This window comes from Cucumis sativus, unplaced genomic scaffold (genome assembly GCF_000004075.3).
Source record: "Cucumis sativus cultivar 9930 unplaced genomic scaffold, Cucumber_9930_V3 scaffold84, whole genome shotgun sequence".
NCBI lineage: Eukaryota > Viridiplantae > Streptophyta > Magnoliopsida > Cucurbitales > Cucurbitaceae > Cucumis > Cucumis sativus.
The window spans coordinates 94100-110944 of NW_022279575.1; the positions used below are offsets into that span (position 1 = coordinate 94100).

General features: G+C 34.7%; 1 protein-coding gene across 1 annotated transcript; it reads left to right on the top strand.

The window, feature by feature from the left end:
- Nucleotides 1-3020: 3020 nt before the first annotated feature.
- On the top strand, nt 3021-16843 carry LOC116406297 (protein disulfide-isomerase 5-4-like). The gene is given in 17 exon segments (XM_031889993.1): nt 3021-3219; nt 3792-3868; nt 3871-3881; nt 4112-4206; nt 4427-4484; nt 4729-4853; nt 4855-4911; nt 5035-5092; nt 5931-5971; nt 6131-6205; nt 6813-6869; nt 8995-9061; nt 14696-14842; nt 15059-15280; nt 16075-16227; nt 16351-16428; nt 16509-16843. Coding segments are annotated over 17 exon segments (1440 nt in total). The 5' UTR covers nt 3021-3178; the 3' UTR covers nt 16587-16843.
- The last annotated feature ends 2 nt before the right edge of the window (nt 16844-16845 follow it).

The following is a 16845-nucleotide window of genomic DNA, read 5'->3' on the forward strand; positions in this document are numbered from 1 at the left end:
ATACTACATCTCCATGAATTTATTCTGTATATTTTCTCCTTGAGACTACAAGACTTTTATTAGTTATTTTATTGAAACAAAATAACTTTCTATTCTAACAAAAGTAGTTGTAACTAATTTTTGTTTCATTTCTTTTACAAGTGCAAAAATTGAAGCCCTCTTGCAGAAGATAGTTCATCAACAAATTTCAACAATTCTTCCTCTTGAACTATATTATGCTTGAAGCAAGGAATTTACTCATCCTTATTTAAATCCATCACATTGAGTTCAAGAAAGGTAAATTTTGCTATATTTTGTAAATACTTTCAACACAATTTTGTCATCTACAGTAGTTCTCTATTTATTATTTTCACACACATAATAAAAAATTAAGTTTTACAAACATTACATAAATCATGGTGAAACTAAAATTTGTGAAATATATTCCCAATAAAAATTAGGACCAAATGTCGTCCTATCATTTGCATAAAGTTGGAGCTTTTTATAGTTTTAAAAGTTAAAATTTCATCTATATAATTTGATAGAACTATGTAAATAATTCGTATAATTTTCAATAAAAAATTCTAATATATCTGATTTCATCCCAACATTCTTTAACTTATATAAAACATGATTTTAGAACTAGGTAGTATCTCACAAAAACACTTGTACGGTAACTTTTATTTTTCTTTTTGTTTTATGTTTTCAGTTTTCTGTTTTCTAAGAAGAGATCATCAAATTTTTTTATAAATGCTTCTTTTATATTTATATGAATGCTTTCATATAAAGAAAATTATAAGTTTTTTTTTTTTATTCATCATGTTCTTGTTATTATAAGGAGCACTTGCAAAAATGATAAAACAAGTTATAATAATTAAGTACATAGCAAATATACTTTATAATTTTTCAAAATGGCAAAAGCAAAACCCAGCCCACACATCAAGAGGTAAAATGTCGTAAATGTCCTCGTTACTGATATACATTTGATGCACCTTATACACATTCGATACACCTAATAACCCTTGATACACTTGATATTTCTTGATACACCTGAAACATTTCATAGATACACTTGATGCATCTGATACTCTTTGATACACTCGATGTTTTTTGATACACACCTGAAACATCTTGAAACACATAATACTCCTCGTTACACTTGATACCCTTTAGGCCTTGATACACTTGATTAGTTTGATACACTTAAAAGTTTCACTTATAAGTTTGATAAACTTGATACAACGCTAATAAACTTGTCATGCTCCATTGGTATACTCAACAAATTTGATACGTTTGATGTACATGATATGTTTGATATACCCGATGCACTTTGTAAATACACTTAGACATTTGATTGATTAAATACACTTGATATGTTTGGAGTCCTACTTATATACTTTATATACTATTGATATACACTTGTAAACTTGATTTATATACATGATAATGATTCACTTTACTGATATGCTTTAACAATATATTGTTGATGTACTTGATAATGATACACTGAGTTATATCATTCATATACTTAATAATACTATAATAAACTGAATAAAATTTAAAAATGAAAAACACATAGTAAGTATATCAACCAACTAATACATATAATATAAGTATTTCATAACATTAGTATATAAAACTGAGACAAAGTAAAACCAAAACAAAACCAATATAAAAGAAACAAAACAAAATCATTTGAAATCAAATTTAACTTAAAATATACATTGAAAAAAGTAAAAAAAAAAAATCACAAATGAAGTTAAATTATTCTGATCAACCACCATTATGTTTCATATTGCAATTATTGTAATATTAATATTCTAAAATCAAGATTAGGACAAAAAGAACAAATAATTTTTCTCATATAAAATAAATAAGTAATTAGGGCCTTGAAAAGTGAGAGAATAAATAAATAATGAGTAAGAAAAGAGTATACAATTTCACTAATAAATCTTCAATAACCAATTTATTGAAAAAACAAAATATGATTACAAACAACGAGTTTTAGGACATAAAATCTAACATTTATGAAATAAGATATTTTCTTCGGTGACCATTGTTGGTTAACTTTTGGCTACTGGTTTTAATGGCCACCGTTGTCAGCCAACTTTTGACAATCATCGCCAACCATTTTTTGACAACAACTTTTGGTGACCGTCGTCGACCAACTTTCACGATCGTTTTCAAGTGATGGTCACTGCCAACCTTCGATGATTGTTGCCGAACAACTTCCAATCATGTCTCCATCTACTGTTTTTCAATGACCACTGTCGCCAACCTTCAGTCAACATTTTTCGGCATTGCTATCGACCCACTTTCAATGACTGCTTTTCGACAACCATTGTCAGCCAACCTTAGACAACTGTTGTCAACCAACTTTTGATGATTTTTTCCCAGCGATAGTCACTGGCAAACCTTTAGTGATTGTTTTATGGCGATTGTCGTTGGTTAACCTTTAACTACCGTTTTTGGCGACCGTTGTCGACACTGCTCCAACAACTGCCTTTGAGCAACATTCAACGACCAACTATGACCAATTGTTTTCATAACAATTGTTGCAAAAAAAAATGTCGATGACCATTTCTTAATGATAAATTTTCATCGACCATCATCAACAATCTCTAGTCACCATTTTTCGGTGACTGCTTTTTGGCAACCGTCATCATGAACTTTTGACTAATTTTTCGATGGACACCAACGCCCAACCTCGGTGACCATTTTGAAGCGATGATTATTGGCCAACATCTCAATAGATATAGACTATGATATTTTGGTCGTATATTTATAAATATTTTGATAGGGTTAAAAAGAATCCTATTTATGAATTAATTTAAATTCAAAATTTGAAAACATTGTTTTTATTTTACTAGAATTATGTACCATATCAACATTTTTTTTGGTTGATATTTTCGGAAAATTGAGAGCTCTATTATCCATATTTTTATATGTTAATTTGTTTAAAAAAGTGACTAGTTAAGCTAATATCTCCAAAATAGGAAAAACGTATTGTTAAATAAGTTGGTTTTGATTTACACTCGGAGGAGCCAACTGATGTCGTAGAGAAGCGCCTTTGTAAGAGACGAGACACTTCTCTCTTTACCAAAATCACGCAAATTCCTCCAACTTCTTCTTCTTCTTCTTCTTCTTCATCTTGGGAAATTTCATTGGAGAGTGAGCCTGTGGAGTGGATTTCGCAGCCATGATTTCCTCCACCAAGCTCAAATCTGTAGATTTCTACAGGTCACTTAGATCTCTTTCTCTTTCTTTGCATTTCGTATTTACACCATGTCTCTGTTTCTCAAACACCCACTTCTGCGATATGTCATGCACTTCCACGCTTCTTTTTCTTATTATGTTTTGTTTACGCTTTTTCTTTGAAATGTTGCTGCTTATCTCAAGCCTTTCTTCTTGTCAGAATTTTGTGATTGGAGTTGGCGGTATATGTAAATCGGCTTCTGGAATTTTTGTGTTCATTGGCTTCTTTGTTTTTTTTTTATTTAATTTGGAAGGCGAGGTGGTCGAATGGTGGTTTGTACGAGGTTTTTATGGCCTTGTTTTTTTTTTTTTTCCGTCAAATGATCTACATCTACTTTTTTTTGTTCTTGGCGGTTGTAATTTTCGCAGAGTTGTTCCAGATCAAAATAATATGCAACCTAATCGCCTGTTTGGAAGTGATGTAGCATTCGTTTGGAATTTGATTCTGGCTTGAATCATGTTATGCATTTAGCCTTAGTTGATTTACCCAGGGTTAAGAGGCTTGAATTGATTGCAAATGCAGTACTCCACACGTTGACATATTTCTTTATGTGCAGGAAAATACCAAGAGATTTAACGGAGGCAACATTATCTGGTGCAGGATTATCAATAGTAGCAGCTCTGTCCATGGTCTTTTATTTGGAATGGTACTTTGTTTCGTTCTCTTTAATTAAATATTCAAAATCAACTATTGGGGCATGAAGCAGGGTTATCTTTCCACCCAATCTAAAGACAACTAGCTCAACTTGCTTGCCTGTCTTTTTGTTAATATTGTGGTTTAGCCATCTTCCTTATTTCTGGTTGTTCAATTTGCTCTTATCCTTTTATATTCCTCTGTAGGTTTTTGTTGGTCTTGATCTTTAAATTTGTATTTCAGGAATTGAGTAATTATTTGAGTGTTAGCACGTCTACATCTGTAATTGTTGACAATAGTACTGATGGTGACTTCTTACGGATGGACTTTAATATCAGGTATTGCATGTTTCTTTATATAACATGTCACGGAAGCCCTTATTGGAAGTGGTTTTCTTAGAAAAAAATAGATCCCTGGTACAGGTTACGCTAAGGAAGAAAAAGGAAAAGAATATTGACCCACGTTGTTTTCTATATTACTAACCAAAAATAGAATAAAATAAAGTTTTTGATTGACTAGTTTCTCACCCATCTTCCTTCTTTATCTCTTCCATTGTAGTTTCCCTGCACTCTCATGCGAATTTGCTGCTGTAGATGTCAACGATGTCTTAGGAACAGTAAGTTTTTATCCTTCAATTTCGTCAGCCTTTTACCCATGCAAAAATGTGTTTGTAAATATGATTGAGCAATATCAATACAACAATTGAGTGGTCTAAGTTCCCCACACCACCAGAAATATATGAAGCAAGTTAAGTTTATGTTTGTTCAAACATCTTCACTTGTTTCTGCATGTAATACCTGAGTGTGTTCCTTCTGAACTTCATTGGCTTACAGCAGGCTAAGTATTTTCTTCCTCTACAGAATAGGTTGAATATTACGAAAACGATCCGTAAATTTTCTATAGATTCAAATTTGCGGTCCACTGGATCTGAGTTTCACTCAGGACCACTATCAAATTTGATTAAGCATGGGGATGAAGTAGATGAAGGCCAATGAAGGTTCTGCTGTGTTGAATACTCGGAACTTTGATAGATATGCTAATCAGTAAGCAATATTAATATCAGGGGCTTAAATTTTTACTTTTTGAGTTCAACTTCTTAATTTTAACTGGTTTATCTTTATGATCAATGCAATTCTTTAGATACATTTCAAATTGCACTTCTGCAGGCATCCTATTTTGGTGGTTAATTTTTATGCTCCATGGTGCTACTGGAGTAATAGGCTGGTAAGCTTGATTCTGTTGTGTGTGCGCTTTTGTATTTATATTATATATGGCTAACAAAGATCCTAAAATTATTTGCAAATGGATATTAATATTCATTTGTGAAAACTCTTTCGAGTACTTGATTTTTCTTTGAATTTTAATTTTTATTATGTATATGGTTCTCTTTCATCCTAAATTTTAAGCTGCCCATTTCCTGCTAAACTAAGAATCTATATGGTGAACCAATCAAAATGAAGTTTTTGATTTTTTTCTGTAAACTAACTACTTAAGAATTACTTATAGACTATTCTATCACAGTTGAAACATTGCTGGCAGAACAAAAAACAGTTGCTAGTTCTCTTGGAGACGAGGGTTGGATCCTTTGTTCTTTGACAATTTCATGACTGTTAATGTTAATGCAATTGTCTTTTCTGAAAAATTCTAGCACTTTGTGTCTTGACCTCACTTCTCAAAAAAAAAAAAAAACTTGCTCCAAGTCCTACTCTTGAACAGATCATTTTCTATGAAAGCTACAAATTCATACATGTTTTGCATGGTCTATGCTGTTTCATCTGCTCTCTGATAATTATTATGTTAGGAATCTGATATGATCAAATGTTAATTAAGATGAAGCTAGGAAGCTGAATCTTGGGCTTGTCGTCCTTTATCTTTGAGACCTAGAATTATCGTGGATTGTACATATCTTAGGCCCAAAAACATTAGCTATACTATAGTTGGTCATGCATAGCGCCATTGTGCAAACATTATAGTAATTAGTCCTGGCACACGAATTCCATCATGAGCACTGGAAAAATACATTACCGTTTTCAATGTTCTTACCAATTCTATTATATTCCAGAAACCTTCATGGGAGAAGGCTGCCAAAACTATAAGAGAAAGGTGCTCTGCTTTTGGTTCTTTATTTAAAATTTATTTATTATTATTATTATGTTTGATTAAAGTTAGAAATCCTGAAAGTTTTTTTTTTATCATAGTAACGTTTATTACCCCTCTTAAGTCACTGCCATCTATTTTTTAATGAAACACGTGTTTATCCAGATACGATCCAGAATTGGATGGACGAATTCTTATGGCAAAAGTTGATTGCACAGAAGAAGGTGATTTGTGTCGGAAGTAAGTGATAGCTTTTTTAATTTGATACTATATAATATAGAAAAACATTGCATTATTTTCTGTAGATTCCGGAGACCTGGTTCTATTCCTCCCCCAGAATTCTAATGTGTAAAGATGACTAACACCCTGCCCCATGCAGGGTTAGTGTTATATATGGAACTTACCTGATAGATCTTACCCAATAGACCTTACCAAATTGTCTTACAGAAAGACCAACTATCAGTATCCCTTGGCTTGCCATTAATAACCTTTATTCCTTAGCTTTTATCACCTTTTTTTCTGAGTACGTATAGTGCCCTTGTAGCACGCCATTATTCTTAACAGAAAGTTGATCTTGTCTGTCTGTATGCTATTCTCCAAACTAGTCAAAGTGTTTGATTTACCTATCTGAAGAGGAATTTGGTATCCATAATTGTTATGATTCTATTTTGATGTCTATAGTATCAATTCTTCTTAGCTCTCTTGAATGCCGGCAAGGTTTTATATCTTTGGTTCTTATAATATTCCCTTACTAGTGGCTTTTTCCCTTTCTCTTTAATCTTCTATTGGACCACTGGTTGCCTAAATTAGTTTCTTTACTAACCATGCTTCACAATGAGAAATTCAGGCATCACATACAAGGTTATCCATCTATCCGCATTTTTCGGAAAGGAAGTGATGTAAGGTAAATGAACTGCTCCTTGATAAATTAGTATTTCCATCCAGTTCTTACGACACATGTTATGTATATATTTTGTTCTCAGAATCTCATCGATTATTTTGTTCTCACTGATTCCCGTTTCATCCATTATGGTGGTGATGGTGTTCAATTTGCTGTCTATATAATTTTCTATCCAAAAAGTTTGCTGTCTATAATATTTTATTTTTGTCCATGTTGGTTGATTTGCACATGATAACTGCAGAATTGTTTTTGGCCTGTTTGGTATGGTACGCAACTGAGGTTCTGTTTTATGTTTTCAGATTTACCGTGTTTATCAAATATATGTTTGGTTGGCGATTTGGATTCTATTTCGGAAAACTGTTTTTGGACTGTGTGATCCAAACAATGCAATTGTGAAAACAATTTTTTTATGAATATAAAAAAGTTGTTTCTAGAGTATCCAAAGTTTTAAAATCTAGATAATATAGTATTTCATGTTATAAAGTCAATTATTGTTGTTTATTAAAATATGTAATATATTATATGATACTACAAATCAGTAATTATACAAAAATTTAACATAAAACAAGTTTATAAATCAATTAGTACTAGTTTATATTCAACATAATATTTAGTGTGTAAGATTAATATAGTTAGCTTTATAGTTTATAAATACATTTTCAAACACATTTTGAAAATGTTTAAAATTGGAATTTAACTTTTAAATATGCTATCAAGCACACGACTTTTTTTTATTAACTTTTTTTTCTTTTTTGAGAAACATATGAAATTTTAATAGGGCACCTCTGCTGTGAGAGATTACTACATACTATTCCATTGTGTTATAAGAGAAGTAAGTAAGATTGTAATCAAGAAAGTATGGGGCGAATATACACTAAATGAAGGTTGTATACAAAAGATGATAAAAAAGGTGAGTGGGGTTCCTTATCTTCTAAAGTACGATGCTTGCTTTCGTTCCAGATGTTCCAAAAGAATGCTTTGATGATGAAGCACCAGGTCTCTTTTTTGTTTTTGAATGGATGGCCGATAAGGAGCATATTCATAAGAGTGAGAGGATCATTTTGGAAGACAATGTGGTAGTTGAAAAGTGAGAGAATCGTTGTCTAGAAGGATTGTACATATTCACAACAAACCACAAGATGCATAATAGTCTCCCCACTACAACGGCATAAGACATACCGATTAGGAGTAGAAATCATACACGGCACCTTTTTTAATAAGAACATTGGCTGTTTTGATGCCTCTATGACTAACTTCCCAAATGAAGAATCAGACTTTCTTTGGAATAGAGCCTTTCCATATATGTTTGTAAAGGGTAACGTTGCCATCACCACACCAAGAAAACACGTCCAAAAACATGAAATACAACTCTGTTTTCTTTAAATTCCTTGTTTTCACAATTCTGTTTTCAGATTGTGTATCAAACAGGTCCTAGTTTTTTGGGACACAAGTTGGTTATTTCTTTAAAAACTTTGGTAGAAGTGCTGTTTGCAAGGCCTTCAAGGTTTTTGTAAGCATGCAATGATTGGTGATGCAAACGGTAATTGGCAGGAAGAAGCAAAAACAAAAAATGACAATAAATTGCATGAAAAAACAGATTATAATTGTAAGATCTTTTATCACTATTTAGTTCTCTTGTGTTTGAATTTTAATCGAATCTGATAAAAATATGTAGAGGTGCAGGAGTTATTGATGAATTATGAATTTAAATTGCTTTTTTAGGAGAAAAAAAAGGAGGAATTTATTTGCTTGTGCAACATGGGTTTAGAACAATTTTATTTCTCAGCACGTCCTTGCATTTTCTTGATAGTCAATGATTATTTCCTTTTAGTCATCTTATATTGACTTCCAGAAAAAGGTAATTTCAGAAGAACCTCGATCAGTTGGCCTGCATGAAAACTAGAGAATTGTATTGAACTGAAATAAGGGAATCTGATCAAACATAGTAGCAGTGTTATTGAACTTGTAGTTTACCCCAGTTTGAGTAAATAGTCTCATTCTGAAATTTTTATCCCTTTTCTTCTTATATGATATAAGAGGTCTCCGCTTCTCCACACCCCTTCTTTTTGGGGTTTCAAGCTGCTGCATATTTATTAGGTCATTGAACCTTTTTCTTTTCTTTTTGTAGGGATGATCATGGACACCATGACCATGAATCTTACTATGGAGATCGAGATACAGACTCGCTGGTTAAGGTTATATAACATTCAACTTTGAATCACTATTACATCATGCTCCAAATTTGAGCTGCATTTTAGTTTTATAATGAAGATGACTTGCATGTTTACACTTTCTTATAATTTTAAGGGATAAATACACTTGCTTTCCGTTATTGTAGTTAATAAAAAGCGAACATGGCCAGTGTTTTTTAAAGCTCAGGTGCAATAAAGCACAATAGTATTTTGGGGCTTTAGCGCAATGCGTAATAAAAAGCTCGGTTTTTCTTTGAGGCACAGTATATATAAAAGTACTACATTAAGTAGAGAAAGCATAGCTGAAGTTGGAAAATGAGAAGAAAAAGATCCTAACCACAAGAAACTTTGCATTTAGGCTTGGTAGATTTTATTTTTAATTAATAGAGACAAAAATCTCTAATTATTACTTTTTCTTAAACTAATGGAAAAGCCCCAAGGCGCAGGGCTTGAGCTTTGGGGTTTCACAAAAGGTGTGAGCCTTATTTTGTGAGCCTTGCCTTGAGGCGAGGCATCAGACTTGGTCCTTGAGCCTAGGTGCGTGTCCGAGAGGTCTTTTTAGAACACTGGATTTGGCCTTTCTTTACTGTTACTGTTTAGTGATGTGGCATAAATTTATATTTATTAAATTGGTAAAGGGTGAAAAAGAGAGTCCTCGTTTCTTCCACAAGGGTAACATGATTAAATATATATAAACAAAACTAAATTTATCTTTCTTCTTTCCAGCCTCGCTCTTCCTTCTCTATTTTTCTCTCTCCTCACTCCAATGCCTCCATACTCCAAGAGCTTCCCTACAGAGCTGCAATTTTCAACAAACCCAATGCTTTTCCTTTTTCTAGTAACCCGTCAAAGAACATTCGAATGAGCACCACCAACCTAAAGAATGAGAATTCCCTTGAATTCGAAATATGTTTCAGGTATGAAACTTCAAGTTTAGACTTGAAGCTTCAATATTTAAATTTGAGTCGGGTGGGAGCTGTTGAATGGGTGTCAGTGTGTTGGATCTAGGGATGATGAGCAATGAATCGTGGGTGGTATGGGTGGGTGAGAAAAGAGGGAGGAAAGATTGAAAGAAGAGAGAAATGACCCTTTTTTATTTTTAGAAATATTATCATATTAGCTAAAATAATAAACAACTTTTTTTTACCACATTAGCATCATTGGGGGCTTTTCTATTCAAGACGTATGCTAAAATAATGGTTTGTAAGACCTCCAATTGTGCTATATACAAGGAGGGCAAGAAGGGAAGTATTGAAAGAGAGACAACGAGTTCACACCAATTTACGTGGAAACCCGAGTACCGGGAGAAAAACCACGATTGTTTGTTATTATTTTCTAATGAATAAAACAATAGGTACAGGGAGAATAAATAGAGTACACAATGGAATAAAAAAGGAAAAGATTTAGGAAAATAAGGAATACATTCCCATAATCTTTCCATAATCATTCTAGAATTCTAACAAGGAAAAAGCCTAGAAAAAGGAAAGAATTCCAACACTCCCCCTCAAGTTGGGACGATATCAATGAGGCCCAACTTGCTAACGCAAAAGTCAAAGTTTGGTCTGAGAAGCCCTTTGGTAAGAACATCAGCAACCTGTTGACTCGACGGGATGTACGGAATGCATATGCTCCCATCAGCCCTTTACCAGGTGTTGATTTTAAGTATCTCAAGATTCTGTTGACAGCTTTCATGTGTTCCTCATTAGGGGTCTGCATAAACTGGCTGACAACACTCACAGCAAAAAATATCAGGACGAGTATGAGATAAGTAAATTAATTTACCCACGAGCGTTGATACTGTTCTTTATCAACTGGAACTTGATCATCAAGTTTCCTAGTTTGCAGTTGAATTCAATAGGAGTGTCAGTGGGACGACATCCTAACATACCTGTCTCGGTTAACAAATCAAGGATGTATTTTCTTTGAGATACGGAGATACCTTCTTTAGATCTGGCCACCTCCATTCCAAGGAAATATTTCAAATTTCCCAAATCCTTGATTTCAAACTCATCGCCCATTCTCTGCTTTAGTTGACTGATTTCTGCCTGATCATCTCCAGTCAAAACAATGTCATCCACATAAACTATTAGAACAACAATCTTTCCTGTTTTGGAAACCTTTGTAAATAAAGTATGATCAGAGTGTCCCTGCCTGTACCCTTGGGACTTGACAAAGGTAGTGAATCTGTCAAACCATGCTCTGGGAGACTGTTTCAGACCATATATAGATTTCTGGAGTTTACACACATGCTGACCAAACTGGGCTTCAAATCCAGGCGGAGGGCTCATGTAGACTTCCTCTACGAGGTCTCCATTCAAAAAGGCATTCTTAACATCCAGCTGATATAAGGCCAATCTTTGTTCACAGCAACAGATAGCAGAACTCTAATAGTATTCAACTTAGCAACTGGAGAAAAGTTTCTGAATAGTCAATACCATAGGTTTGAGTAAATTCCTTCGCAACTAACCTTGCCTTGTGTCTGTCAAGAGTACCATCAGCTTTGTATTTGAGAGAGAACACCCATTTGCATCCCACAGTTTTGTGTCCCTTAGGTAGAGTACAAATGTCCCAAGTACTATTCTTTTCAAGAGCTTTCATCTCTTCCATGACAGCATTCTTCCATTCAGGACACTTTAAAGCAGTGTAGATATCTTTTGGTATTATGGTAGAGTCAAGGCTTGCTGTAAAAGCTCTGAACTGAGGAGAGAGATTATCGTAGGAAACATAATTGCAAATGGGGTGTTTAGTACAAGACCTGGTGCCTTTTCTCAGAGCAATGGGAATGTCAAGAGAGGAATCATACTCATCGATTTTCCTGTATGACCCTGTTCCGCTTCATTATTACGGGTTTCTATTCTGACCTCAATCTCATCACCACTGTCCTTTTCTTCCACGTTTTCAAGAACAAACAACATTAGACCTGTCATTCTCACTTATCATATTCTTAGTACAGGGTTCAGTAGGGTTTTCCATACCTTGATCTCGAGGAGGTTCAGAGTCTTGGACTGGAGCCGGCGGCTGACTAGTAGGGGAACCGACTTCCTTTTTGTGATTCCTCCTGTAGTACGTTTTCCAGGGGACTTGGTTTGTGGGTAGGACTATGGAATGAGGAATGATGTTAGACACGACACTAGGAGTGGGTTCGATGAATTCAAAGGTGTTGTTAGACTCTTCACTCACACTCTCCCCCTGAAGATGGCTAACGGGAAAGTAGGGTCGATCCTCACAGAAAGTAACATCCATAGTGACAAAGTATTTTCTGGATGGTGGGTGAAAACATTTATAACGCTGTGAGGGGATACCCAACAAACACACATGCCTGAGCCCGAGGGGTAAATTTGGTTTGATTAGGGCCAAAATTATGGACATAAGCGTACACCCAAACACACGAAGAGGAACCTCAGAAACATGACGAGTCGATGGGTAGGACTCCTTAAGACAATCTAAGGGAGTTTGAAGATGAAGAATACGAGAAGGCATTCTATTGATTAAATGAGCTGCTGTAAGAATAGCATCTCCCCACAAGTATGAAGGAAGGGAAGTAGAAAGCATAAGGGAACGGGCTACTTCCAGAAGGTGACGGTTTTTTCGCTCGGCCACTCCATTTTGTTGAGGAGTGTAGGCGCACGAGTTTTGATGAACAATCCCCTTGGAAGCAAGAAATTCACTAAGGTTATGGTTTTGGAATTCCCGACCATTATCACTCCGAAGAATAGCAATTTTTTGATGGAATTGTGTTTCAATGGTGTGATAGAAATTTTGAAACATAGAGGAAACCTCAGATTTATCAGTGATAAGGTAGACCCAGGTAAGACGGGTATGATCATCAATGAAGGTTACGAACCACCGTTTTCCAGATGAGGTTGTTATCTTGGATGGTCCCAGACATCACTATGAACAAGAGTGAAGGGTTGGGTTGGTTTGTATGGTTGTGAGGGAAAAGAGACTCGATGTTGTTTGGCCTGAATACACACATCACAAGATAAGGTAGTCATCTCAACTTTAGAGAAGAGATGTGGAAATAAATGTTTCATATATTGAAAATTAGGGTGGCCTAAACGAAAATGCCACAACATACAATCTTGTTCAGAAGTAGTGAAATAGGAAGATAAGAGACTAGTCCTAGGAATGCTACTAGAAGAGGTATCGTCATCAAGGAGGTAGAGTCCCCTACTATGCCGGGCAGTGCCAATCATCCTCCCCAGCTCAAGTCCTGAAAAGAGACAGAATCAGGTAAGAATATTGCTTTGCAGTTTAACTCATGAGTGATCTTGCTTATCGAAAGCAAATTATAAGATAGTTTGGGCACATGCAAAACATTATGTAAGGAGAGCCCTGCACAAGGAGAAATCTTCCCCTTTCCAGCAATGGGGGCCAAGGAGCCATCTGCAATTCTAATTGTCTCGTTCCCAGCACAAGGAATGTAAGATACAAAATGTTCAGAGGACCCAGTCAAATGATCTGTGGCACCAGAATCCAGAATCCAGGGGTTCTTCCCATCAATACTAACAAGACCGAAGGAGTGAGGTATACCTGATTGGACAATGGCACCTAAAGTGGCAAGATTTAGGAAAATAAGGAATACATTCCCATAATCTTTCCATAATTATTCTAGTATTCTAACAAGGAAAAAGCCTAGAAAAAGGAAAGAATTCCAACAGAGAGAAGAAGTAGTGGAAATAATAGTAGTGTGAATGATGGTAACTGAAATGTGATAATCAGTGGGGACCATGAGAAGAAGCACACTGTGGCAGTGGGGACTGTATGGAGAAGAGGTTTAAGAGAGGTTTTGAGTGCTAGGTGAATTATTGAGAATTTGGTGATCAAACTTGGCTTGTGGGAGAGGATTACCGCCCCTCTAGAAAGTGCTGGATTGCTTAGTTCTTTTCTATCCTTTTGCTTGTTGTTCATCTTGTTATTATCCTTGTAAATTTCCCTTGGATTGGATTGCCAGTGGTAAGAATGGAGACAGTCTCAATATCTAATTAAGAGGTCATGGGTTCAATCCATGGTAGTTACCTACCTATGAATTAATTTCCTATGAGTTTTCTTGACACCAATATGTTGTAGGGTCAGACAGGTTGTCCAGTGAGATTAGTCAAAGTCAACGTAAGTTGGCCCGGACACTCACGGATATCAAAATAAATAAAAAATTCATCACTGCTATGATCAGTTCTTTAGAGTGTTTTGTTGGGATTTTTCTGTTTCCAGATGAAGGAATCCTAACAGTTTTTTATTTTTTTTTCATTCTATCTTTTGAGCAAGTCTCTTTTCATTATATCAATAATATAAAGTCTTGTTTCTTGTTTAAAAAAATATGCATAAGATATAGAATTTATCGATTTGTGCCACATCTCTTGGAAAATAATTAAAATATATCCAAGCAGCAGTCAGCACCACATAACTGATAATTAACAGTAAGGACCAAAAGTATTAATTGTAAGGATAAGGACTAAAATCGAGTTTATCAAAAATCTTAGAGGCTCGAATTGTAGAGTTTGAAACTTCAAGAACCCAAATTCTATGTCCAACCCAGGACCAAAAGTGCATTTTTTTCCTAATTTTAACCGTACAGAAATTTAATTGTACATAAATCTGACAACAGCACTAGCTGATCTCTGACATTTTTTCTCTCAGACAATGGAAGATTTGATTGCACCACTTCCAGCAGGATCGCAAAAGCTAGCTTTGGAGGACAAATCCAACAATGAAACAGGAAATGTTAAGAGGCCTGCTCCATCAGCAGGAGGCTGCCGGATTGAAGGATATGTTCGCGTAAAGAAGGTCAAATTCATACTTAAATAATAATTAAGAAAAAAGAAGTGGGGAACTTTTTGCATCTACTTCATTTGAATTGATAGGAATTAACTTTTTTTGTTTTAAAAATTTCTTCCTCTTGATGTTTGATGTTCATATTTCTTCAATTTGATTGGTTAAAATAAACTGTCCCTGCGTTCTTGGAGCTTTGGAGTTTTGTTGCTGAAGTTAACTGCTTTGCAGGTTCCAGGAAGCCTTGTAATTGCAGCTCGTTCAGAATCTCATTCATTTGATGCATCTCAAATGAATATGTCACACATCATATCTCACCTTTCATTCGGTAGGAAGATTTCCCCCAAGGCATTTAGTGATGCTAAACAATTAATTCCGTACATTGGTATAAGCCATGACAGGTTGAATGGGCGGTCATTTATTAATCAGCGGGACTTGGGTGCAAATGTTACCGTAAGTTTTTGGATATGATCTCCTGAATAGTTTGTGTTCTAGTGTTCACCATGCGCATGTCTGTGAAGTCAGTGATACTAACTTGCTTATCGTGAGCATTTTTTTTGTCAAGTCAGCAATTACTGTTCATAATTATAGACAGTAAATATTGTGTGCTTTTATACAATTGAATTTCTACACATAAATTATTTTGCATCGCCTTAAAGAGAGATCAATGAAAAGCTTTTAACTGCTGCTTCTAAGCATGCTTGCTTTCACTGGTCTCTCCATGCTAATAGTTTCTCCCTCTGTATTTCTCTCTTAAAATACTTCCTATCCTTTTTGTTTTTTTCCCTTTATATTGATTCCCAAATTACTTTGAAGTTTATAATGCAGAAGGTATATCTAATTGGATATAAATACTTTGAAATATTAAAAGGAAAAAAACTTTACTTTATTACAGTTCTTAACACACATAATTTCAGCTTGAAAGGAATAAAAGACTTTTTGAAGATAAGTAAGTTCACAGATTTCAATTCTTTTTTGTAGGAATTTTCAACCATTAGATTATTATTGTTGTTATTTTGTAATTAGATCCTGTTGGGAGGGGGTTCTCTCGCTCCCTACCCCTAAGCAATTTCTCCTTTGTTCTTTGCTAATACATTTCTATGTCTTATATATATATTTAAAGTACTATCTTTTGAATGCACTCCTGAATACACAAATATGAACGATGTGATATACTTTTATGAACAATGTGATATTGCTGAATGTGCACTAAATATACTGTTTTGTCATTGTATTTGCCCTCGCAGATAGAGCATTATCTTCAAATAGTTAAAACAGAGGTGCTGACGAGGAGATCAGGCAAGTTACTTGAAGAGTATGAATACACAGCACACAGCAGCGTATCCCAGAGTCTATATATACCGGTTGTGAAATTCCATTTTGTGCTCTCTCCCATGCAGGTTTTGTACATTTGAAACATTTATCATCTCTTGATTTATAATCTAAAGACTGCATTTTTGTTCTAAGTAGTACATATGGTTTTTGCCACACCTTAAATCCTTCCTTTTTCTTTGCATCAAAAGGTTGTGATTACGGAAAACCAAAAGTCCTTTTCACATTTTATCACAAATGTGTGTGCCATAATTGGAGGTGTTTTTACTGTGAGTATACGTATCCATTTCATTCCTCGACTCTTGTTGATGATCAGTATGGTCTGATTGGTGGTTCCTTTATGTTACAGGTGGCTGGAATATTGGATGCACTCCTGCACAATACTATTAGACTCATGAAGAAAGTTGAATTAGGCAAAAATTTTTGATAGTCATAGTTTTACCAGGAATTTTCACTACATGCCGCTTTTTTTAAGACTTGTGAAACTTTAGTTGAATATATATATATATATATATATTACACATATTGCTTTTTTAGACAAGCAAAGAAGCGGTTTTGTGTTGAAAATTTTCCTGCTTGAAAAATGATTTTGTAGGATTTGAATTCCAGAATAAATTCAATTATATGCATTCACATTTTCTAATGATTCTGAGCAGGTAATCTTCTAAACTGAGAAAGTGAGAAGA